Raw genomic sequence first — 19,772 nt, 5'->3', positions numbered from 1 at the left:
ATAAATCAGAGCACATTTTTCTCCCATCCCGGAATGCTGTGTGTGACTAGCCAGACCCTCCTCTGCAGCGCTGTGGAGGAAGGTCTGTCAATGCGAGACTAAAAATACATTTACACAATAGATTTGTATAATGTCATGGCACGATCCACCTATTGGTCGCCATGCTCATGTGGGTGTGGCTTACCTGCCTCACAGAGTTTACAAAGCAGAAGTTAGAGAGACTGACAGTCGGTTTTTGGAAGAGAGACAGGTGCTTCTGAATTTAGTGACGAAGATTTTCCCTTTTCCCCATCAAGTCGTGTTAATGTTTTGTCCGCGTCTTAAATATCTACAAATGAACTGTCAACTGAGTGTGGACGCTGATTAGCGCCGTACCAAGGAGTGAGCTGGTCGGCTACGACGACAGGTACTTCACCTTTACCTTCAGCCTGGCGGGCTAGCGCTTAGCTCTGTAGTTGCATATGCACGGGCTAACAGAACTCTGGAAGCCCTAGACGTAACGATAGTATCAAGTTTTCCCAGGGTTGTGGTAATTCCGTGACAATATATGAAAGAGGTTTCATAATAGGAAAAACACATACACCTGCAGACTCACCCATGCGTGTAAGTGGCGTTTCGCTTGTTATGCCACTGTTGTTGTCAATGACTTGTTGCAGAAGAATATTTAGGGCGCAACCATTGACAGGTCCAGACATCTCCAGTATCACCATGCAGCTGTACAACCTCGAGACCAGCAGCAAAAGGGATTAAAACAATCCATGTTCAGACACTGGCACAGGAATATTTTAAGAAATAAAGTCATTAATGTCTGTTTACATAATAGACAACAGAGAGAAACACAAACGTATCTACCTCTGTGGTGTCCCGTGGCATTCCAGATGAGCATGCTGGATAAAGAAAATAATTGATGAAGCATGATTAACAGCTCTAAATCAATGTGAGTAGCTCAATGTAAGGTTAGGGTTAGTACCAAACGGTTATCTGCAGTAAGATTTACCTGGTAGAGCTTTGAAATATCTTGGCACACTGACCTGGAAACAAAGAATTGCCCACATGTGTGAATCATCACCACAAAACCCTTTTATATTTAGTATTTAGGTAATCGCTTCAATAACTAATTCAAAGTGGATAGAGACTTACCCTGACATTGTGTTACAGGCACGGGCTGCACTAAGTCCAGACAGCTGTTAAATAAGGTTAGGAAGTCAGTACATAGCATACATACTGTATATACCAGGAAGTACAGTTCAATCATACTGCGCTGTACATACCAGTACTTTTAGGGCGTTAACATTAAAAGAGGCACTGATAATATTGATTCTCATGGCAAAAAACTGGCCTAGAGAGAAAAAAAACAAAGTAAAAGTTGTCAGAGGCAGTTTAGGACATAATTAAAACACCCATCTTCTGAGACATGGATGAGTCAGTTAAAGGAGTAGTTTAATATTTTGGGAAATACACATACACATTTCTTTTTTCTCTTTTTTTACAGAGAGAAGGTCAATACTACTCTCATGTCTGTCAATTAAATATTAAGCTACAGCCTGGAGGCGGTTAGCTTATCGTAGCACAAAGACCGAAGACAGTGGCAAACAGCTAGCCTGGCTCTGTACAAAAGTCTACCAACAAGCACCCCTAAAGCTTACTACTTAATATCTTGTTGGTTTATTCAGTACAAAAAACAAACAATTGAGCCAGGCTAGCTCTTTCCCCCTGTTTCCAATCTTTGTGCTAAGCTAAACTTACCAACTGCTGGCCGTACCTTCACATTTAGCACACAAACATATGTTTGGTATCACGCTTCTCAGCTAACTCTCAGAGAGAAGGCCAATAAGCATATTTCCCAAAATGTCAAACTATTCCTTTAAAGTTTGAATAACATCCCTTACAGTCAAAGTCCACACTTATTTATCACATTTAGCAGCTGTGTGTGGAGGGATATGAGCACATGTCTATAAACAAATAATTGACATTGCAGCACAAACATATGCAGACAGGCAGGAAGACAATACTCTGGCTGTTTTCTTACTTGCAGAATTACAGAAAGCGGTGCAGTCACAAAAGCGAGGCGCTTGACCTAAGGCACAGACAAACATGGTTACAGCAGCAGAGGCATCCTGGTAAATATAATGCATGTTTTGACCTGGTATTAAAATCCTATCTGAGGGATCGGATCACAAGTGTGTGTTTTTGATACTCACTGCTGCAGGATTTATTAGGTTGTGGAGCTGCGTTGGAGTTGGGATCTATGAGGGAGCTAAGTGAATAATCATTGATAAGAGTCAGAGTGTGTACAGATATACGCTCAATCAGAAAAACAAAAGGTACTGCTCACCATGTAAGCTTGGAGTGATTGTTTGCCTGACAGATTTCTTCCAGGGAGGATGTGGATGTACACCTCACAAATCCGCCACTGGAGGGCTCCACATCCCCACAAACATCTCGACCTGATGTGGACAAAATCAACATGAGTAAGCTAATTATACTTTGTGTGTGTGTGTGTGTGTGCGCGCTTTTGGAGATTCATGTTAAGGGTATGGTTAGGCATGTAGTTATGAGTCATAGTTTGGGGCAAGGGAATGAATTATGTCAATGATGGCCCTCACGAGTAAAGAAACAAACATGTTTTTTGTTCTTTTGTTCTTGTACTTCTGTCTTTGCGATGGCCAGCTTTTCTTCCCCTTGACAGTAAGGGCACTTTTTAGATTTAAGTACACACACACACACACACACACACACACACACACACACACACACACACACACACACACACACACACACACACACACACACACACACACACACACACACACACACACTTTGTGTATATATTTCCGTGCGGGTGTTTTGGGTATTCAAGTATACATTAAAACATGGCATAACCTTAGATTGACAGATTTTTAAAACAAAAACTAACACCAAATTAATTTCATGTTTTTCTAATGCAGTTTAATTCTTTTTTTTTTACATCACTAATGTTTATAAATGCAGGCTTATCATTTTAACTATGACCAATTGAGAATCACACAACATATTTTATTATATACGTGGATATAATAATAATATAATTAAAAGGATTTTATTTTAAACAGACAAATTGAGTCTTTAAACATTAGTGTGTTGTGTTTTTTTGTACGTGTGAAGATCACTTCAAATGTAAATGGACTGATTGAAAAATGCTCACCGACTCTCTCCACCTCTCCTATGATTGTGGCTTGTATTTGCTGGTGACCAGCTTGCTGCAGTGCAGAGACTCCTGCGCGCTGCAGTTCACACACTGAGACAGCGTGGCTGAGCTTCAACAGCACATTGCAGGTTGTTTGTCTGGAAACAAAGTTGTCACACCACTGTAAGGAGGTGAAATCTGAAGTATAGGTAGGAGTGAATACAAAATACCTGCAGACATGCTGTTACCTTATGTTACTTTTTGCACTGCAGTTCACCTGTACTGCCTGCAGAGAGAGAGAGAGAGAGAGAGAGAGAGAGAGAGAGAGAGAGAGAGAGAGAGAGAGAAAAAAAAAAAAAAAAAAAAAAAAAAAAAAAAAAAAAAAAAAAAAAAAAAAAAAAAAAAAAAAAAAAAAAAAAAAGTTGTAAGTCGTCTGCCTGCCTCGTAGAAGATATTTTATTCTGAAAAGTGAAAGGGTGTTGCCCGTTTCTGGGAAAGACTGACCTGAAGTTGTCTGTCACCCTGACAGAAATCTATGAAGCCTGTTACTCCTTGTGCTGCATTACTTTGGCAACTAAATGTATTTGACACCTGAGTGAAAGATGGAGAGACAGAGGCAGAACACATGCTGATACTGTATGGGAGGTGACAGGAGCTAAGCACATACAGTTTAGGCATCAGGACAGTGCCAAATATTTTGGCATTAATAGTTTGCATCAGAACACATAAAGTGTTGACCTTTTTATACAGTTACCTGGACAAATCAAGTTAACTTAAAGCCGCTGTATTTTTAATGTGATTATAATATCTTAAAAATTATTCAGATGAGTTTTTTTTTTTGTGTAAAAAAGAGACAACCCCAGGGGAAATTGTTTGTACACATAAATTATACACAGTATGCTACATCCTTAAGTACAGAGTCAACTGAAGCCAAAGACAAAATCCTAATCCAATAATTTACAGCACTGTTTTTATAGGCCTAGATTTGCTGAAAAATAGACAGATACAGAAAAAATGAAAGTCAAGTAACTCAGTAAATCAAAATTATGGTCAAAATGTTGACTAACCACAAGTATTTTATTTATCAAATATTTTTATCATGACAAACTTTTTATCTGTATATGTATTCTTTCTTGGCAGAAATGGGCTTCCATAGTCATGACATCACTGAGCTTAAAAAAACAAATAGTGTTGTGGGTGGGGATATATCTGTTGGGGTTGTTTATATTTCTGTTGCTGTTTCCTGTTTTGTATATTGTTTGATGTGATTGTGTGTTTCTGTTTCCTGTATTTCCCTACTGAGTGTTTATGGTTCTGTACTGTGTTTTTTGTTTCCTGTTGATTGTGTTTGTTTCTGATGATTGTGTAGGTTTCTGTTTCCTGTTTTATTTTGGTAGTCTGGTATTCTGTGTTGTCTTGTCTAGGATTTACTTCCTGTGTTTTCCCGCCTGTCTGATTGTGTGTTGCTACACACTTTTTTATTTTGTATGTGTATACAGTGTTGGGGAGTAACGGAATACATGTAACGGCGTTACGTATTCAGAATACAAATTATGAGTAACTGTATTCCGTTACAGTTACAATTTAAATCGTTGGTATTTAGAATACAGTTACATTGTTGAAATCAATGCATTACATGACGATACTTCTCTGTTTCACGAGTTTATTCACTCTGACTAAATTAAGGCAACTCTATGCATTTTCCAGAAGCCCCGATATGAAATCGGAAAAAATAGCTATTTGCGTGATCAGTCACAATGGAGTCGGAACCGGCACGACAGAGCCAGGGCAGGAATAAGTTTCTATCTTGGAAATTCAAACAGCGTTTCACATTAAAGAACGAACAGGGAGAATGAAATATAACTGTGCAGTGCAACCTGTGCTTGCCAGCAACCAACCTCCTTTCAGCGTCCAAATTACTCCACCTCCAACCTGAAGAAGCATCTTAAAGTAAGCTATTTTTTTAATTAGCCAAGGGTAGTCATCTGCTGTAGTTTTACTGGTCACCTTGCTATTTTAACATTGACATGCGACTTTACATTCTCCTACGTGCTGATTTACTAGCTCCAGAGCCGTTTAAAGACTGACTAGCCCCGTTTGACATGCTAGCTAACGTTAGCTAAAATTAGCTCGTGGTAGCAAGACTGCGGTTAGATTTTTGTAGTATGCAGTTCGGGACTACCAATACAATAATCTATCTGCTTGTTCAGGTACACATTCAGCTAGTTGGAATAAAAAGAACACACCATTATAGGCCTGTTTAGTAAGCTGGATGTGATAGCTGCATTCCTACACTTATAAAACGCAATTCAATGTGGAAGTAATCCTGAAGTAATCCAAGTATTCAGAATACGTTATTCAGATTGAGTAACGTAACAGAATACGTTACAAATTACATTTGTGGGCATGTATTCTGTATTCTGTACGAGAAATACGTTTTGAAAGTATCCTTCCCAACACTGTGTGTATATATGTATGTATGTATGTATATATATATATATATATATATATATATATATACATACATACATACATACATATATACATATATATGTGTGTGTGTGTATGTGTATTTGTGTGTATACGTATGTGTATGTATGCATGTGTGTATATGTATATATGGGTACATACTGTATGCGTATATGTATTTTTAGTTTTGTTCGAAATAAAAATAAATGAAATGAAATAAATGAAATAGTTCTGCCCCGCCCTGATGTGTTTCAGCTGCTGTATCACCTGTCCCTTGTTTGCTCGTTACCTCTTGTATTTAGCCTCTGTGTTCCCTTTGTCTTGGGTCAGATCATAGTGTTTGTTCCTGCCGTGTCTCCCCGTGTCAGTTCGAGTCAAGTTCTGTGCTTCCTGGATTTCCCTGGTTTTTGTACTACCTTTTGTATTTTTTGGATTCCCTGTTCTTCACTCTGGGATTAGTTTTTGCCTGCTCCTCTCAGGACTATTTAGGAGTATTTAGTTTTTTGGTCAAATAAATCGTCAAACTCAAACTTTTGCCTGCCTGCCCTCTGCGTTTTGGTCCTCTAATTCCCTGAACTGTAACAAATAGGTGACCATGAATCTTTGTACTAAACTTAAAAAAAAAAATTTAAATCTGCAAATATTTTGATAATCGATTCATTGTTTTGAGTCATCTTGTAAGAGAGAAAAATTACAACATTTTCTGGTTGCAGCTTCTCCATCTAATATGGTAATCTTGAGTGTGTTTGGGTTTCAGATTGTTGGTTGGACAAAACGAGATATTTGAAGATGTCACCTTAGACTCTGATGGGCATTTTTCCCTATTTCATTACACTGTTTAAACAGAGCAGTTAATTGATTACTGGTAATCGAGAAAATAACTGCCAGATTGAAATCGGCAAAGTAAATTTTCACCTCTAGTTTAGCCTTAAGGACCTGATTGGTTGAATTGTCTGTATTAAAGAATCATTGTGTGCATCTACGTTATCATAAAATCGGGGGAGTTCCTGTACAGCTCATCTTAGACAGATCTTAACACCTTCAAACTCCTTTAAAAAGCTTTAGTTTTTAACTTTTTATATTAATAAAGTTACATTCAAGCCATTGCCAAATGAGTTAATACAAAGCTAATTAAGACTATCAACTCCACACAACTCTCTCTGTATCTCTGTATTTCTCAGCATAGCTGTGTTTAGAAACTGATGTCATCCGGCGACTTTCGTGCACCGAAATTCGAGTGAAGATAATAACATCTTCTGAAAAGTTCATCATGTTTTCTTAATCCTCCGTGTCCTCCTTGGCTACGTAGCAACTGCGTGGGGGTGAAGCGCGATCACGGAAGGCTTGTATCATGTGGACGAGCCGACAGAATTGTCATTACTTAGAATTCCACATGGGGGAGACAAACTACGCACTATATCTTTAAGGCTGAAAGTCCGTAACTACAACCTCAAATCCATAGTTTCATTTTAAAGCCAATGGGCTCAAGTACAGAGTGAAAAACACATACAAACACATAGGCCCACTGTGAAAAGGGATCTGATGCACCGTTTTAATACTGGAAACTGAGAGATAAACTGTAAAACGTCAGTAAGTTACAGTGCTATTGTTCACACATCATCTAGGTTCATATGGCAATGACTGGTTGACAGTCTAAATCTTAATTGTTCTCAGATGCATCACAGGGTTGGAATGTTCTGCTCTTACGAACTAATCCTGTGCCGGCAAGACGTGTTTGTGACAAGTTGGCATTTAAAGCTATTAAGTGCATGACACAATGAAGTAGTGGAAACTAAAAGGTAAAACTAAACGGGGAGAAATGGTCACTCTCACCAAGTTGACGACATCTTGCTCAGTCTTATTGTCACCTTGGGCCTCCACACTTATGGACATCCAAAAGTAAACACCTGCAGAAAAAAAATGAAGCTGTTCAGGTCACAAATAGGCCTAAATACAACACTGATTATACAAAAGGTGGATGTTTCTTACTGGTATTGGAACAGAGTTGGCTGATGTCACAATTTACTAATGGGGAACCTAAAAGAAGAGAGGAAACAGATTTTTAAAACCATTAGGTTTAGGTATTGTTTCTTCTGTACATCAGTAACACAATGTTATGCAGAGTCTCTAATTATAAACCCACACAAATATGCAGCACATGTCTCAGACTAACCCAATGTGAGTGTTCTTCCGGGCGTGGTTTGGTTGACAAGCAGAGATGTGATTAGAGAAGTCTGGGTACTGGCTGACCTCTGATAGGCCGAGCTGGCGCCAGACACAGGAACAGCAGCAAAGGGCAAAGCTGCGTTGGAGGCTGTGGTCTGGTTGACTGGGGTCGGTATGCTTAGTGGGATCCCATTTGTTGAGGGTGTAACAGATGAATTCTGGAAGTTGGATGGCTTTTTGTCTGTGTCTGTGCTGTGATTGGCTGATGCTGGTGTGACAGATGGAGGCTCTGTTTGATTGCTGTTGACTGTAGTGCTACCACGGGGTGTTGAAACTGAAAGTAAAATACAGTCATCAGCAATATCTTAAATAACATGCAGGTACAATTGTTTCCAAGACATAATATGAAGGATTCTGGTTTTGAATTTGAATAATCCTTACATTTCTGTTGCTTTTTTTTTAATTTTTTTATAATTTACTGATCTATAATGTAATGATGTTATCATAATCAACAGAACTGATGGACAAAACTATAAAAAGTACACTCTAATTGAAAGATTTTTTTACTTTGTATCATTTACAGACATTATAATGTGATAATAATGTATACAGATGATGGCCAAAACTTCACAATGCAGGGCAAAAATGGAAATTGTCCTTAAATCATTTACTGGCATTACTATATTGTCACAACTCTCAGAAATGATAGACTAAATGAAAAAAGGCTGTACTTTTTTTTATCATTAACTGACATAACATGATTCAGCCTAACTTGGCACACAGTTACTGTCAGCATCTTTCACCTGTAGCCTGAGACATCTGGTTGCTCATGTGTTTGACAGATGTAGGTATGACAGAACTCAAGGTAGTTGTTGTTGTTGTTGTTGAAGGCGTTTCTGATAAAAGAAAGGAGGATGTTAAGTCAATCAAAAAGAAGCGCTGTAATTGAGATATTTTAAGGTGCACTATGAGTTCCTGCATGGTTTCAGCGCAATTTAATTTTTGTCTCAAATCATAGGCATCTCTCCTTGACCCGCTATCTACCTGCCCCCTAAATACACCGTGAAAAAGCCCGGTCTCGGGAGACTACACAGGGGTCGTAAACGTCAAACAGGCTGTCATGCGCATGTGAACTAACCCCCCAACCATCTTGTCTGTGATTGGCTGGAACGTGGTTTTTGTATTTTGGTGCACAGCCTGTGCCTCTAGTGTTTGTTTGACGTTTACGACCCCTGTGTTGTCTCCCGAGACCGGGTTTTTTCACGGTGTATTCAGGGGGCAGGCAGCTAGCGGATCAAGGAGAGATCACTACGATTTGAGACAAATTAAATTGTGCTGAAACCATGCGGAACTCATAGTGCACCTTTAAAGGTGTTATATAATTAGATATTAATGTCTTGCTCACCAAGTGGAAGTGAGAGTGACCGTCCATATCCAGTTGGGAGTGCTGAAACAGAGAATGTAAATTAAGGTTTTCCCTCCACACTCTGCAAGAGTGTGGTCTACTTCTACTTTCAAATCTATCTCTTGTTGTCTAGGTGTCCCTAACTAGAAGGTACTTTTTCCCTACTAAAACTCTTCATAGAAGTAGCTTTCTGGCAAAATTAAAAAGCTGTCTACCCTTTTTTTTCTTCCTAACTCTACTCTGTACTGATGTTTTTGTCTTTGACTTTCTTGAAAGCATATTTACATTTTCCGAAGCCATATTGGTTAGGTAAAGGTCAAATAAAATACAAAATAAACATTTAAAACTGTGTTTCGACGTTTGTTTTGTTTCGTAACATGATCTGTTTTTAATTTTCTTGTGTTTAAAAAAAAAAAAAAGAACAAACACAATTTTACATTCTCGAATGCACAATAAAACTATTACTTTCTTCTATGTTCTCTTTATATACAGGCATATACAAATATACAACATGCATGTAAGTGTGTCATTTTGTCACGTTAATACACACCGGTAGTTATGCTTCTGTAAGCGCGTGCCCCACGGCTCAACTGTCTGCGGTCTACAAGACACATGAAAACATGCAACATTCAACGTCCAACATGCTCTAAGAACATGCACAGCTACTGTGTGTAGAAAACTGTTAGAGATGAAGACAAGTGAAGTGCCACGATTAAGTGAAACGTTCTGCATGCACTATTATTGCTTGAAATTATTTTATTTGAAAAGACAAATTTAATGTCTAAATAGTCGGTTACATTTGTGAAAGAACAGGCTGAAGAGATCACTATAGTAATACATGAGATGCATGCATAGTGACTTCTATATGCCAAATTTAAAAACGTGCGCTGTTTTAGCTAGAATTAAAAGCTTTTACAATCATGATGAAAGGACAGAAAAGATTACACTGCATTCTGTTATGAATGCAATTAGTCAGGGAGGTCATCTATGCACAAGATCCCAGCTTGAACAACATCCACGTTTAGGATAAGTTAGGTATAGACAGGCTTATGCATGTCTCTCTCACCAACACACAGGAGGTTTGGGTCTCTCTGCGCGGCCCTGGGACTGGTCAAGCCCCAGGACTGAGCGTTCCAGCCAATCACAGTGCCGTCCTCGCAGAGGCCATGGTTGCCCTGGTCTGCCCACATGCGGAAGAGATACAACTCCACTTGACCGAGGACGGCTCCGGGGGGTCGATCCCTGGGTTGGCAGCCCAGAAACAGGGAGCCGTTTGGGGGGATGGCCCGAGCGATGACTGTCCTCTCTGCCACCATTTTCCCATCAACCTGAAACATTTACACAGCCTGTTTTGCTAACATCACCAATAAAGAGTTCACAAGTTTGACTCCTGCTATTACTGGGACCACACTGCCACACAATTGATAGTTTTGGCCATCATTTCTACCAGTAATAATAAGATCACACTCACTAAGTTAATTGCTAAGATCTGGGAAGGTGGTGACATTGCTAAAGAAATAATTTAGGGGGGAAGAAACACGTTGCACTCAGACGATCATACAGGTTTTAAATAAACACTCAGCTTGAGGAAACTAATTTGACAAAGAGTAAAATGAGTACCCTGCCTTGATTTCCATTTTACCTTCAAATAAAGTGGACAATATGACTAAACTGTTAGCTTGTTTACAACCTGTCTGATTGTGTTTCTTGCCCTCTCAGGCTTTATAATGATATTGCAACATTCCCAGACATCCACAAATACTTTTGGTAAGTACAATGTTATCATAACTGCTAGAAATGATGGCCCAAACTACAAAAATAAGACCAATGTTGTTATAAATTGGAGGTATCCTTTATTGTTGTGATTGGCTTTGCTACCTTAATGTCCAAATTGTAGGCTAAAGGTAATATATTTGATCATTCAAAAATAAATAGTGTTCAAACTACTGGAAAAAAAGACGGAGGTAAAGTAAAATTAGCATTAGCATTTTCTGAATAGCTTAGTGAGGGAATAGGTTTTGTCATAGCAGGACAGTATCTATTTTCATACACTTAACTGCACATACCAACCCAACCCATACCATTCCAAACCCCACCCATAATGTGTGGGATTTGAAAGATAAATGTATTGGTGTGTAAACAATCTATTTTTAGCATACACTATTTGGCTTTGTTTTGTGTAAATATCATGGCATACTCAGTGGTGGAAAGTTACTAAGTACATTTACTCAAGTGTTAAAACTATGTACAAATTTGAGGTACTTCTACTCCACTGCAATTGAGAGGGAAATACATTTTACTCCACTACATTTACACATCAGCAATAATAATCCAATTATATGACATTTAAGGCTAATGTTCTGCAGTAACTACTTTTATTTTTGATACTTTAAGTACATTTTGCTAATAATACTTATGTGTTTTTCCCTCGGTAACATTTTCAATACAGGACTTTTATTTGTCTTGTCTTTTTTTTAAATGAATGTGGTATTGTTACTTTTATTGTTAAGGATAATTTCTATTTACATCCTAATTTCTAATTCCTTCCTCCACCACTGAGCATTCTAGTATACTACAGGTATTACCTCCAGGCTAAAGGAGTTGCGCGATACGTCCCTCCTCAGACACACTCTATGCCAGTGTGTTGGGGACAGCTGCATAGGAAATTTGTGTCGGACCCTTAGCAGCCACCCATACAGTGCCTCATCATCTCCCTCCAGGCCCAGCTCAGGTCCGGGTGTAAGGACCGAGCTATAAGAGAAGGCCACCCAAGCTCCGGGGACTACCACACGGATGTCAACACATAAAGTCATCTGAAGGAGCAGCGGCATGGTGGCCCTGTCCTGCAGGGTCCAGTGGTCCTCACAGCCATTTAATACTGCCTTAGTGTCTCCCAGGAAATAGCCAAGTGCTGGAGAAGAAATGCAGATATACATTTTTTTTTTTATTGCACCACAGAGCTGCACTGGAAGCAAAAATTATGTAAATGGTTGAGTTAAACCTAAGAGTCAAAGATCTTTAAACACTGACATATATTATCACCTCATGTTGATATGGAGAACATGTTAGCAAACAGTTGCTTATTTAAACATCCAGCAGATACGATGCAACATTAGCATTCATCGTGTTGGCCACTTGGTAAATCATCATCATAAACCTTTATTTAAGAATCTCGGAAATCATTGAGGTTTCCCTCATTTTCAATGATGCCGAGATACAAGATACATAAAACATGAAGCACAAAGCAAGTAAATAATACTCAGTGAAAACAATCACACATAGAAGTGAAGTGATCTGAAATGTAAGTCCAATATTCAGTCTCTTTAAGCTTTAGCTAGCTAATGTTAATCGCTTCTTTTTTAAGACAAATGATAAAATAACTGTGATCATTCTGTGTGGGTTCATTAATACGATTGCACCTCTCACATTAAACCTTGGTCCTTCAATCCAATCCAACTATTGATTAATGCTACTTTAAAGGTCCCATGGCATGACAATTTCACTTTATGAGGTTTTTTAACATTAATATGCGTTCCCCCAGCCTGCCTATGGTCCCCCAGTGGCTAGAAATGGTGATAGGTGTAAACCGAGCCCTGGGTATCCTGCTCTGCCTTTGAGAAAATGAAAGCTCAGATGGGCTGATCTGGAATCTTCTCCTTATGAGGTCATAAGGAGCAAGGTTACCTCCCCTTTCTCTGCTTTGCCCGCCCAGAGAATTTGGCCCACCCATGAGAGAGAGACATCATGGCTTTCAAACGAGCAAAGTGGCAGTTGGTCAAGGCCACACCCCCAACCTCCACCTTGCCCCCCCTCTCTCCTCCTCAATAGCTACAGACACAGAAATGGCACATACTAAGGAAAGCTCATTGTGGTAGCTGAGCTTTAAGCTCCGACTGAGCCTGTTAATGCACAATGCTAAGCTAATAGTTTTAGTTCTGTTGCCGTTGTGACCTCAATTTTCTAGCCCAAACAAAAAAATTTAAATAATAAATAAATCTAGCCCAAACTCATAGACTATCTGGTAAACATAGCCATTAGCATCGTCATTGTGAGTGCGTTAGCATGCAGAGATTAGCATTTAGCTCAAATAAGCTAAGAACAGCCTCACATAGCTGCTAGTGTATAGCTGTAAACTCATATTATTACTTTCATTTTACTACTTTCGTTTTTGTGGATGATAGATTTCTTCAAAACTTTAGTCAGTGGTTTTGGACAAACATGCTAACAAAAGACACTACTATCACAACTGTAAAGGCTAACAGAAGTGTGCTGTTTCAAGTTAAAAGCCTCTTCACCTGCAAAGAAATCCCATTTCCCTTAATTAAAATCAATATTTAAAACTCTCTATCTCCTCTTTTTCTCTTTATATGTGAGTTTGGCCTACCTTTGGGTGGAGTGGCTGTCATCAGTGAAAGCCAGATGACAAGAAGGAAATGATGTGTCCATCTCCACCGTCCTTCAAAGCAAAGGCCCTCCATCCTTCTGGAAACATAGTGACATAAAGTCAAAGAATTTAAACATCTTCCTCTTCTTTTGTTTTTATTTGGGTATATGCCATTGCACTGGTTTGTGTCAGAGCTACTTATCTATTATTTATTCATTGATGTCCCAAATATTAAAATTTCATTTCAAGCTTTGTGAGAACTTCCTATATTTCTGAAATGTTCTTCCCTTCCGTGCAGTCTGTTTCTAAATGTGGATATGATCACAGTGTATCATTGTTTCAGTTGTGGAAACTACACCAAAATTCTCCTTTACAGCTGGTAAACTAAAACCATCTAATATTATGGGCTTTGTCTACACTCACGGATTGACTGCAGGGCGGGAGTGGACACAGCAGATTGGGTTACACCCCAATGCATTCACATCTTCATAAATTACAGGTTATTGTTACATGTGGTGTCTTCATGTTGTTGATACACCTCACGTTATGCTTGTAAAATGGAGATAATACAGTATCCCACACTACATAAAGTATTTTGTGACATATTTGCTCAAATAGCCTATACAAATTCAAAGCACCACAAAGAGGAAAATACTAATGCTTTTGTTGGCTGTTTTTGTCTTTGTTTCAATGTAAAATTATGTAATGCGTTACCCTCATTCATAAGAAGCTTTAATTGATATTATTACCGTATAAGGTTGTTATGGAGATCTTGTTGGCAAACAGTTGCATATTTACACATCCAGCAGACAGAAAGTGTCGTATTTCTATCTACAAGACAAATGTAAGTTCAATACTCACTCTGCTTTTAGCTCTGTTTCGGTCTCCACCAGCTCCTGAGGGAAACGTCTGTCTTTTTAGCTCCTAAATGTTCCACTATGTTCACCAGCTAGTTGCAGACTTTCTGTAATTGCCGTTTAGTACTGGTAAGGGATCAAAACACTTAAGATTTGTGCGCTGGAAAACCAAAACAACGATCGTAAAAAAAAAAAAGCTAAAACGTTAAAGCTGAGGGGGGCTACAGAGTTCGGTGATAAAAATAGTTGAGATATTTCTTACAAGCAACCCCTTTTCAATTACACATAATCTTTGATCCAGTGTTCATATAAAAATATTCATAATTGCAGCTTTAATACTAGCCAAAATAGAGAGGCCATTTCCAAATGCATCTTCCCCTGGCATTGTCACTGCTCGATATGTAAAAAGAATAAAATCTATACGTAAGTAAGTCATCAGAACTGTGATGTAAATCCTTTCCCAGCCCACTAAGCCAGGCATATTACATACAATGCAAAATAAACTTCAGAATTCTACTAATAATCTTCAAAGCCTTAAATGGCTTGGTTTCACGTTACATTTCTGATCTGCTCACTGACTATAATCTAGTTAGACCTCTATGAAAACCCATTTTGGCCAAGAGAAGAAAATACATGAAAAGGCATGATAAAAAAAAATATAGAAATTGTGAGATACTAAGTCAAACTTTTGATTTAAGAATTTTTTTTTTAATTGTCAGGGACCATGCACAGTTCAAGCCCTGTACCAGAGTTAGCTATACAGCTAATTTACATCTGTGGTTCTTAAATCTTATGATAATACATAAAAACAATTAATAAGAAAAAATTTAATTTTAGTTGTATTTCAGTTTTCTTTTGTTGTTTGCAGTTTCTTTAAAATTAAATTTTTAGGGTGGCGCCTATGGTTGCAGCTGACGCAGTGGTCTTGCTCGACTCCCTGCTGTATTTTTAAATATAGCACATTGAAATGACCTGCAATAAAATGTGCTATTTAAATAAAAATGTCTTAGTGAGTAATAGTGATTAGCAATTTAGATTTTTTTTAAAACACTTTTTACATGTGGAAAACATTTTTCAAATTGTCGATACACTAAGACCCATTTCTCAGTCCTTTATTCTCGTCATTTTTTAAATAAGCAAATATGGATAAAGCCAAGCAGCTATAACTCTCATGTACTCACAGTATTAGCTTTTACTCCAACTGGCCCTTCAGATGTAAAAGTAGTTGGCTCAGTGATTATGATAATGAGATGCTTTCACTATTTGTTCAAACACACTGTTCCTTTTCTGTGAAGTCCTATTTTTAACCTGCACATTAATGCAAATGACTAAATGGGCACACGTACGTGTGTGACAATGTACGACTGTAATACAGGGAGTGGCTGCAAATACATAGAACCTTATTGAAAAAAATGTAGATCTACAAGGTTTGCCGGCTGAAGTATGCAGCGTGAGTGTAATTGGGTTAAATGATATGCAGGGATACAATCTAATGATTACTTTTTTATAAGTTTATCTGTCTAATAATGTCGATCGATATGATTCTTCACTTCACCGCAGTGTTGCTTTGTTTGTTCCCACACTGATATACACTTACCTGAAAACTTTGATACAAGATGGATCAAGAGATTAAAGCTTTTAGTGAGGATACATTGTTTGCTCTGACCCATGAAAAACAACATGTCTATTCTCTGGGTGAAACAAGTTTAATTGTAATTAAAAAAATTCAAATTGCACATTGCTGCTTAAAGGAACCTAAACCGTGTCATCATACATGTGAAACAACATGTCTATGTATCTGTGAGGATGTGATTTATTATATGTTCTGTGTCAGAAAAAGAATCAGTAGCCTACCTGTTAAAGCCTCGGGGCAGTCGCACAGTTGTTGTCATTCCTAATATCAAGTTCCCACAGGCTGACTTTATTTTTTGTAACTCTTGTTTCCTGTTCCTCTATTACAAATACCAAACCCTTTTGTATGCATAATCTACAAACTGTCAATTACATTTTACAGACAAAATATTCAAATTATTATCAAGTTCTTCTCTGAAGTTTTGGTGTTCACATTTAGAAATTTGAGTAAAGGAATCTTTAATTTGCTTACCTGATGCTTTTCAAAAGCATCTGCTGAGTCTATGTAGGTTTACGAGTGTGAATGCATGTACATTTTCACATGTCTCTCCATGGTTCCCGTAATATCATTCATCCGTTAATCATGAGTCCAAAAAACTGCCACCGTTGAAGTATCACAACTTGTCTCTGTTTTTCTTCTCGTGTTGCTTCCTCTTCTCTTCTCTTCTCTTCTCTTCTCTTCTCTTCTCTTCTCTTCTCTTCTCTTCTCTTCTCTGTGCTCAGTTGCCCTCCCTCGTATCTCCAGTATCCACCTGTCACTTACACAAGAGCATCGTCTGTAGCATTAGGTGTTTGTGTGTGTGCGTGAGAGTGTGTCGAGGTGCGTTCAGGAAATCAGAATTTTTGAAATGCGAGGAGACAGTAGACCGAATAATGAGACTCCTCCAGAGAGGAGAAAGAGGAGGGAAGAAATAATAAACAATATCTGTCTGTCTGTCTGTCTGTTCTATCTCAGTATGACTGGAAGGCAGCAGCTGGTATTACAGGATGCAGGACCAGACAGTTCCTGGACAGGGTATTAGCCTTTATCTGGCGGTTCTATTTGTGTGTGTGTGTGTGTGTGTGTGTGTGTGTGTGTGTGTGTGTTGTACGTACTGTGAGCGCCCACAGAAAAGAATGCGTGTTGCAGCAAAATATAAAAACAGGCAAAAATGACACGGTAGCCTCAAGTATAGAATGTTGGATTCAGGTTGACAAACAGGTCAGACATCTTCCCTCGGTCTTTCTCTTTCTCTCCCTCTCTCTCTCTCTCAGACATACACACACACACACACACACACACACGCACACACGGCTGGGCTGTGAATTTGAGAAATGGCATCTGACGTAAGACGTAAAATGAATCCAAACAAGACAAGAGCAGCCTCAGGGCGACTCTTCAAATCACAGTGTCTGTACTTTGTGTGTGTGTGTGTGTGTGTGTGTGTGTGTGTGTGTGTGTGTGTGTGTGTGTGTGTGTGTGTGTTTGTGGACGTCTAGATAATTGAGTAGTTGACCATTGGCCACAAGGGGGCAATAAAGTCTAAAGCGATTCTCTTCCAATACAGATCAAGTGTCAGCCTTTGTTCATTTTTACTGAGGTGTAACAAAACAGTATCAGATCAGTGGAGCAGAGCAGAACTGCAGCACGTTACTGCTCTTCTTCAGTGACACAGCACTTTTTTGGTGAGTTAGTTGTCCGTGTGTGTGTGTTGGTGTGTGTGTGTGTGTATGTGAGCATAGTTCAAGCTCAAGTGAATCAAAACCCCACCGGCAAATCTTTTCTCGCTTTTCTCCTTTCTGCAATTATTCAAAATGAAAACTCCTCACAGCTTGGCAACAATGGCCTTTTCAACTCCATGGAGGCGTTTACAGCACCTGCCTTTCCAGAGTAGGTTAGAGATTTCTGAATATGTGATGTTAAAACAATATAATTCCTCTACCTGTCTATGGGAGTAGGCCGGGAATAAGCAGTCAGAAAGTCCCATGCAGAAAGGAGTATAGTGAGTTTCAGCAAGTGTCATGCCAAAATCTCCCTGAGGAGCTCCCCCTTACAGCTCACAATATTCAGTGTTGGGGAGTAACGGAATACATGTAACGGCGTTACGTATTCAGAATACAAATTATGAGTAACTGTATTCCGTTACAGTTACAATTTAAATCGTTGGTATTTAGAATACAGTTACATTGTTGAAATCAATGGATTACATGACGATACTTCTCTGTATCACGAGTTTATTCACTCTGACTAAATTAAGGCAACACTATGCATTTTCCAGAAGCCCCGATATGAAATCGAAAAAAATAGCTATTTGCGTGATCAGTCACAATGGAGTCGGAACCGGCACGACAGAGCCAGGGCAGGAATAAGTTTCTATCTTGGAAATTCAAACAGCATTTCACATTAAAGAACGAACAGGGAGAACGAAATATAACAGCAGCAACCAACCTCCTTTCAGCGTCCAAATTACTCCACCTCCAACCTGAAGAAGCATCTTAAAGTAAGCTATTTTTTTAATTAGCCAAGGGTAGTCGTCTGCTGTAGTTTTACTGGTCACCTTGCTATTTTAACATTGACGTGGGACTTTACATTCTCCTACGTGCTGATTTACTAGCTCCAGAGCCGTTTAAAGACTGACTAGCCCCGTTTGACATGCTAGCTAACGTTAGCTAAAATTAGCTCGTGGTAGCAAGACTGCGGTTAGATTTTTGTAGTATGCAGTTCGGGACTACCAATACAATAATCTATCTGCTTGTTCAGGTACACATTCAGCTAGTTGGAATAAAAAGAACACACCATTATAGGCCTGTTTAGTAAGCTGGATGTGATAGCTGCATTCCTACACTTATAAAACGCAATTCAATGTGGAAGTAATCCAAGTATTCAGAATACGTTACTCAGATTGAGTAACGTAACGGAATACGTTACAAATTACATTTGTGGGCATGTATTCTGTATTCTGTAACGAAATACGTTTTGAAAGTATCCTTCCCAACACTGACAATATTTACTGTGCATCACTGTACACGACGTTCCACTTCCGGGATTGCTCCGTTTTTTTCACTCATTTAGGCCGGATGTCCGTTGCCTTCCTCTTCCTTTGTGTTGGCATTCTAAACTCCGGTCGATTTCTGAGGACTATGGTTAACTGCTCCTCAGATCTCTGCAGGGTAAATCCAGACAGCTAGCTAGACTATCTGTCCAATCTGAGTTTTCTTTTGCACGACTAAAACAACCTTTGAATGTACACGTTCCACCTAAACAAGTTCCTTTCCGAGGCTATTTTGCAGCGGCGCTGTTGCTTCATATGGTGTTTGGCACCGCCCAAGACGATTGTGATTGGTTTAAAGAAACACCAATAAACCAGAGCATGCTTTTCTCCTATCCCGGAATGTTGTGTGGACTCGGCAGACCCTCCTCCTCCCCAGCACTGTGGAGTCTTGGGTAGACTTTCTGATTATCCTGGAACTATTTGGGCTAAAACATGTTGTTTTGAGCATCGAGAATCGCATAGTTTTAGGTTAAAAAGAGTATTTTGAGTTTCGATGAAAGATTTTGGGGAGAAGTGAAGTAAACAGGGTCAGAAACTTATTAGAAAATTATTGAGGGATTGAGGTAAATTGAGATAATATATACAATTTGGAATTATGCTGCTTTAACATGAATTGAGCAATAGTTTTTAGCCACCCTAGCTGTGTGGCTCTGTCAGTATT

General features: G+C 38.8%; 1 protein-coding gene and 1 long non-coding RNA gene across 2 annotated transcripts in view; one reads left to right on the top strand and one right to left on the bottom strand.

The window, feature by feature from the left end:
- Positions 1–17,271, bottom strand: part of adgrg2a (adhesion G protein-coupled receptor G2a) — a 29,213-nt gene extending 11,942 nt beyond the window's left edge. The window contains 21 exon segments of the mRNA XM_039790662.1: positions 596–723; positions 853–887; positions 998–1,031; positions 1,141–1,184; positions 1,272–1,339; positions 2,030–2,077; positions 2,202–2,257; positions 2,336–2,447; positions 3,185–3,324; positions 3,415–3,452; positions 3,671–3,757; positions 7,469–7,542; positions 7,625–7,672; positions 7,809–8,135; positions 8,605–8,697; positions 9,207–9,248; positions 9,757–9,807; positions 10,273–10,534; positions 11,792–12,117; positions 13,591–13,688; positions 16,552–17,271. Of these exon segments, the coding sequence (XP_039646596.1) occupies positions 596–723; positions 853–887; positions 998–1,031; positions 1,141–1,184; positions 1,272–1,339; positions 2,030–2,077; positions 2,202–2,257; positions 2,336–2,447; positions 3,185–3,324; positions 3,415–3,452; positions 3,671–3,757; positions 7,469–7,542; positions 7,625–7,672; positions 7,809–8,135; positions 8,605–8,697; positions 9,207–9,248; positions 9,757–9,807; positions 10,273–10,534; positions 11,792–12,117; positions 13,591–13,688; positions 16,552–16,571 (2,131 nt within the window). The 5' untranslated portion in view covers positions 16,572–17,271.
- LOC120552529 lies at positions 157–10,368 on the top strand. Its single transcript, XR_005638025.1, has 4 exons — positions 157–406; positions 2,036–2,120; positions 2,369–2,471; positions 10,283–10,368. It is a non-coding gene; the product is annotated as an uncharacterized LOC120552529 (long non-coding RNA).
- Positions 17,272–19,772: the final 2,501 nt, after the last annotated feature.

This window comes from Perca fluviatilis, chromosome 22 (genome assembly GCF_010015445.1).
Source record: "Perca fluviatilis chromosome 22, GENO_Pfluv_1.0, whole genome shotgun sequence".
NCBI lineage: Eukaryota > Metazoa > Chordata > Actinopteri > Perciformes > Percidae > Perca > Perca fluviatilis.
This window is presented reverse-complemented; position numbering and strand designations above follow the sequence as displayed.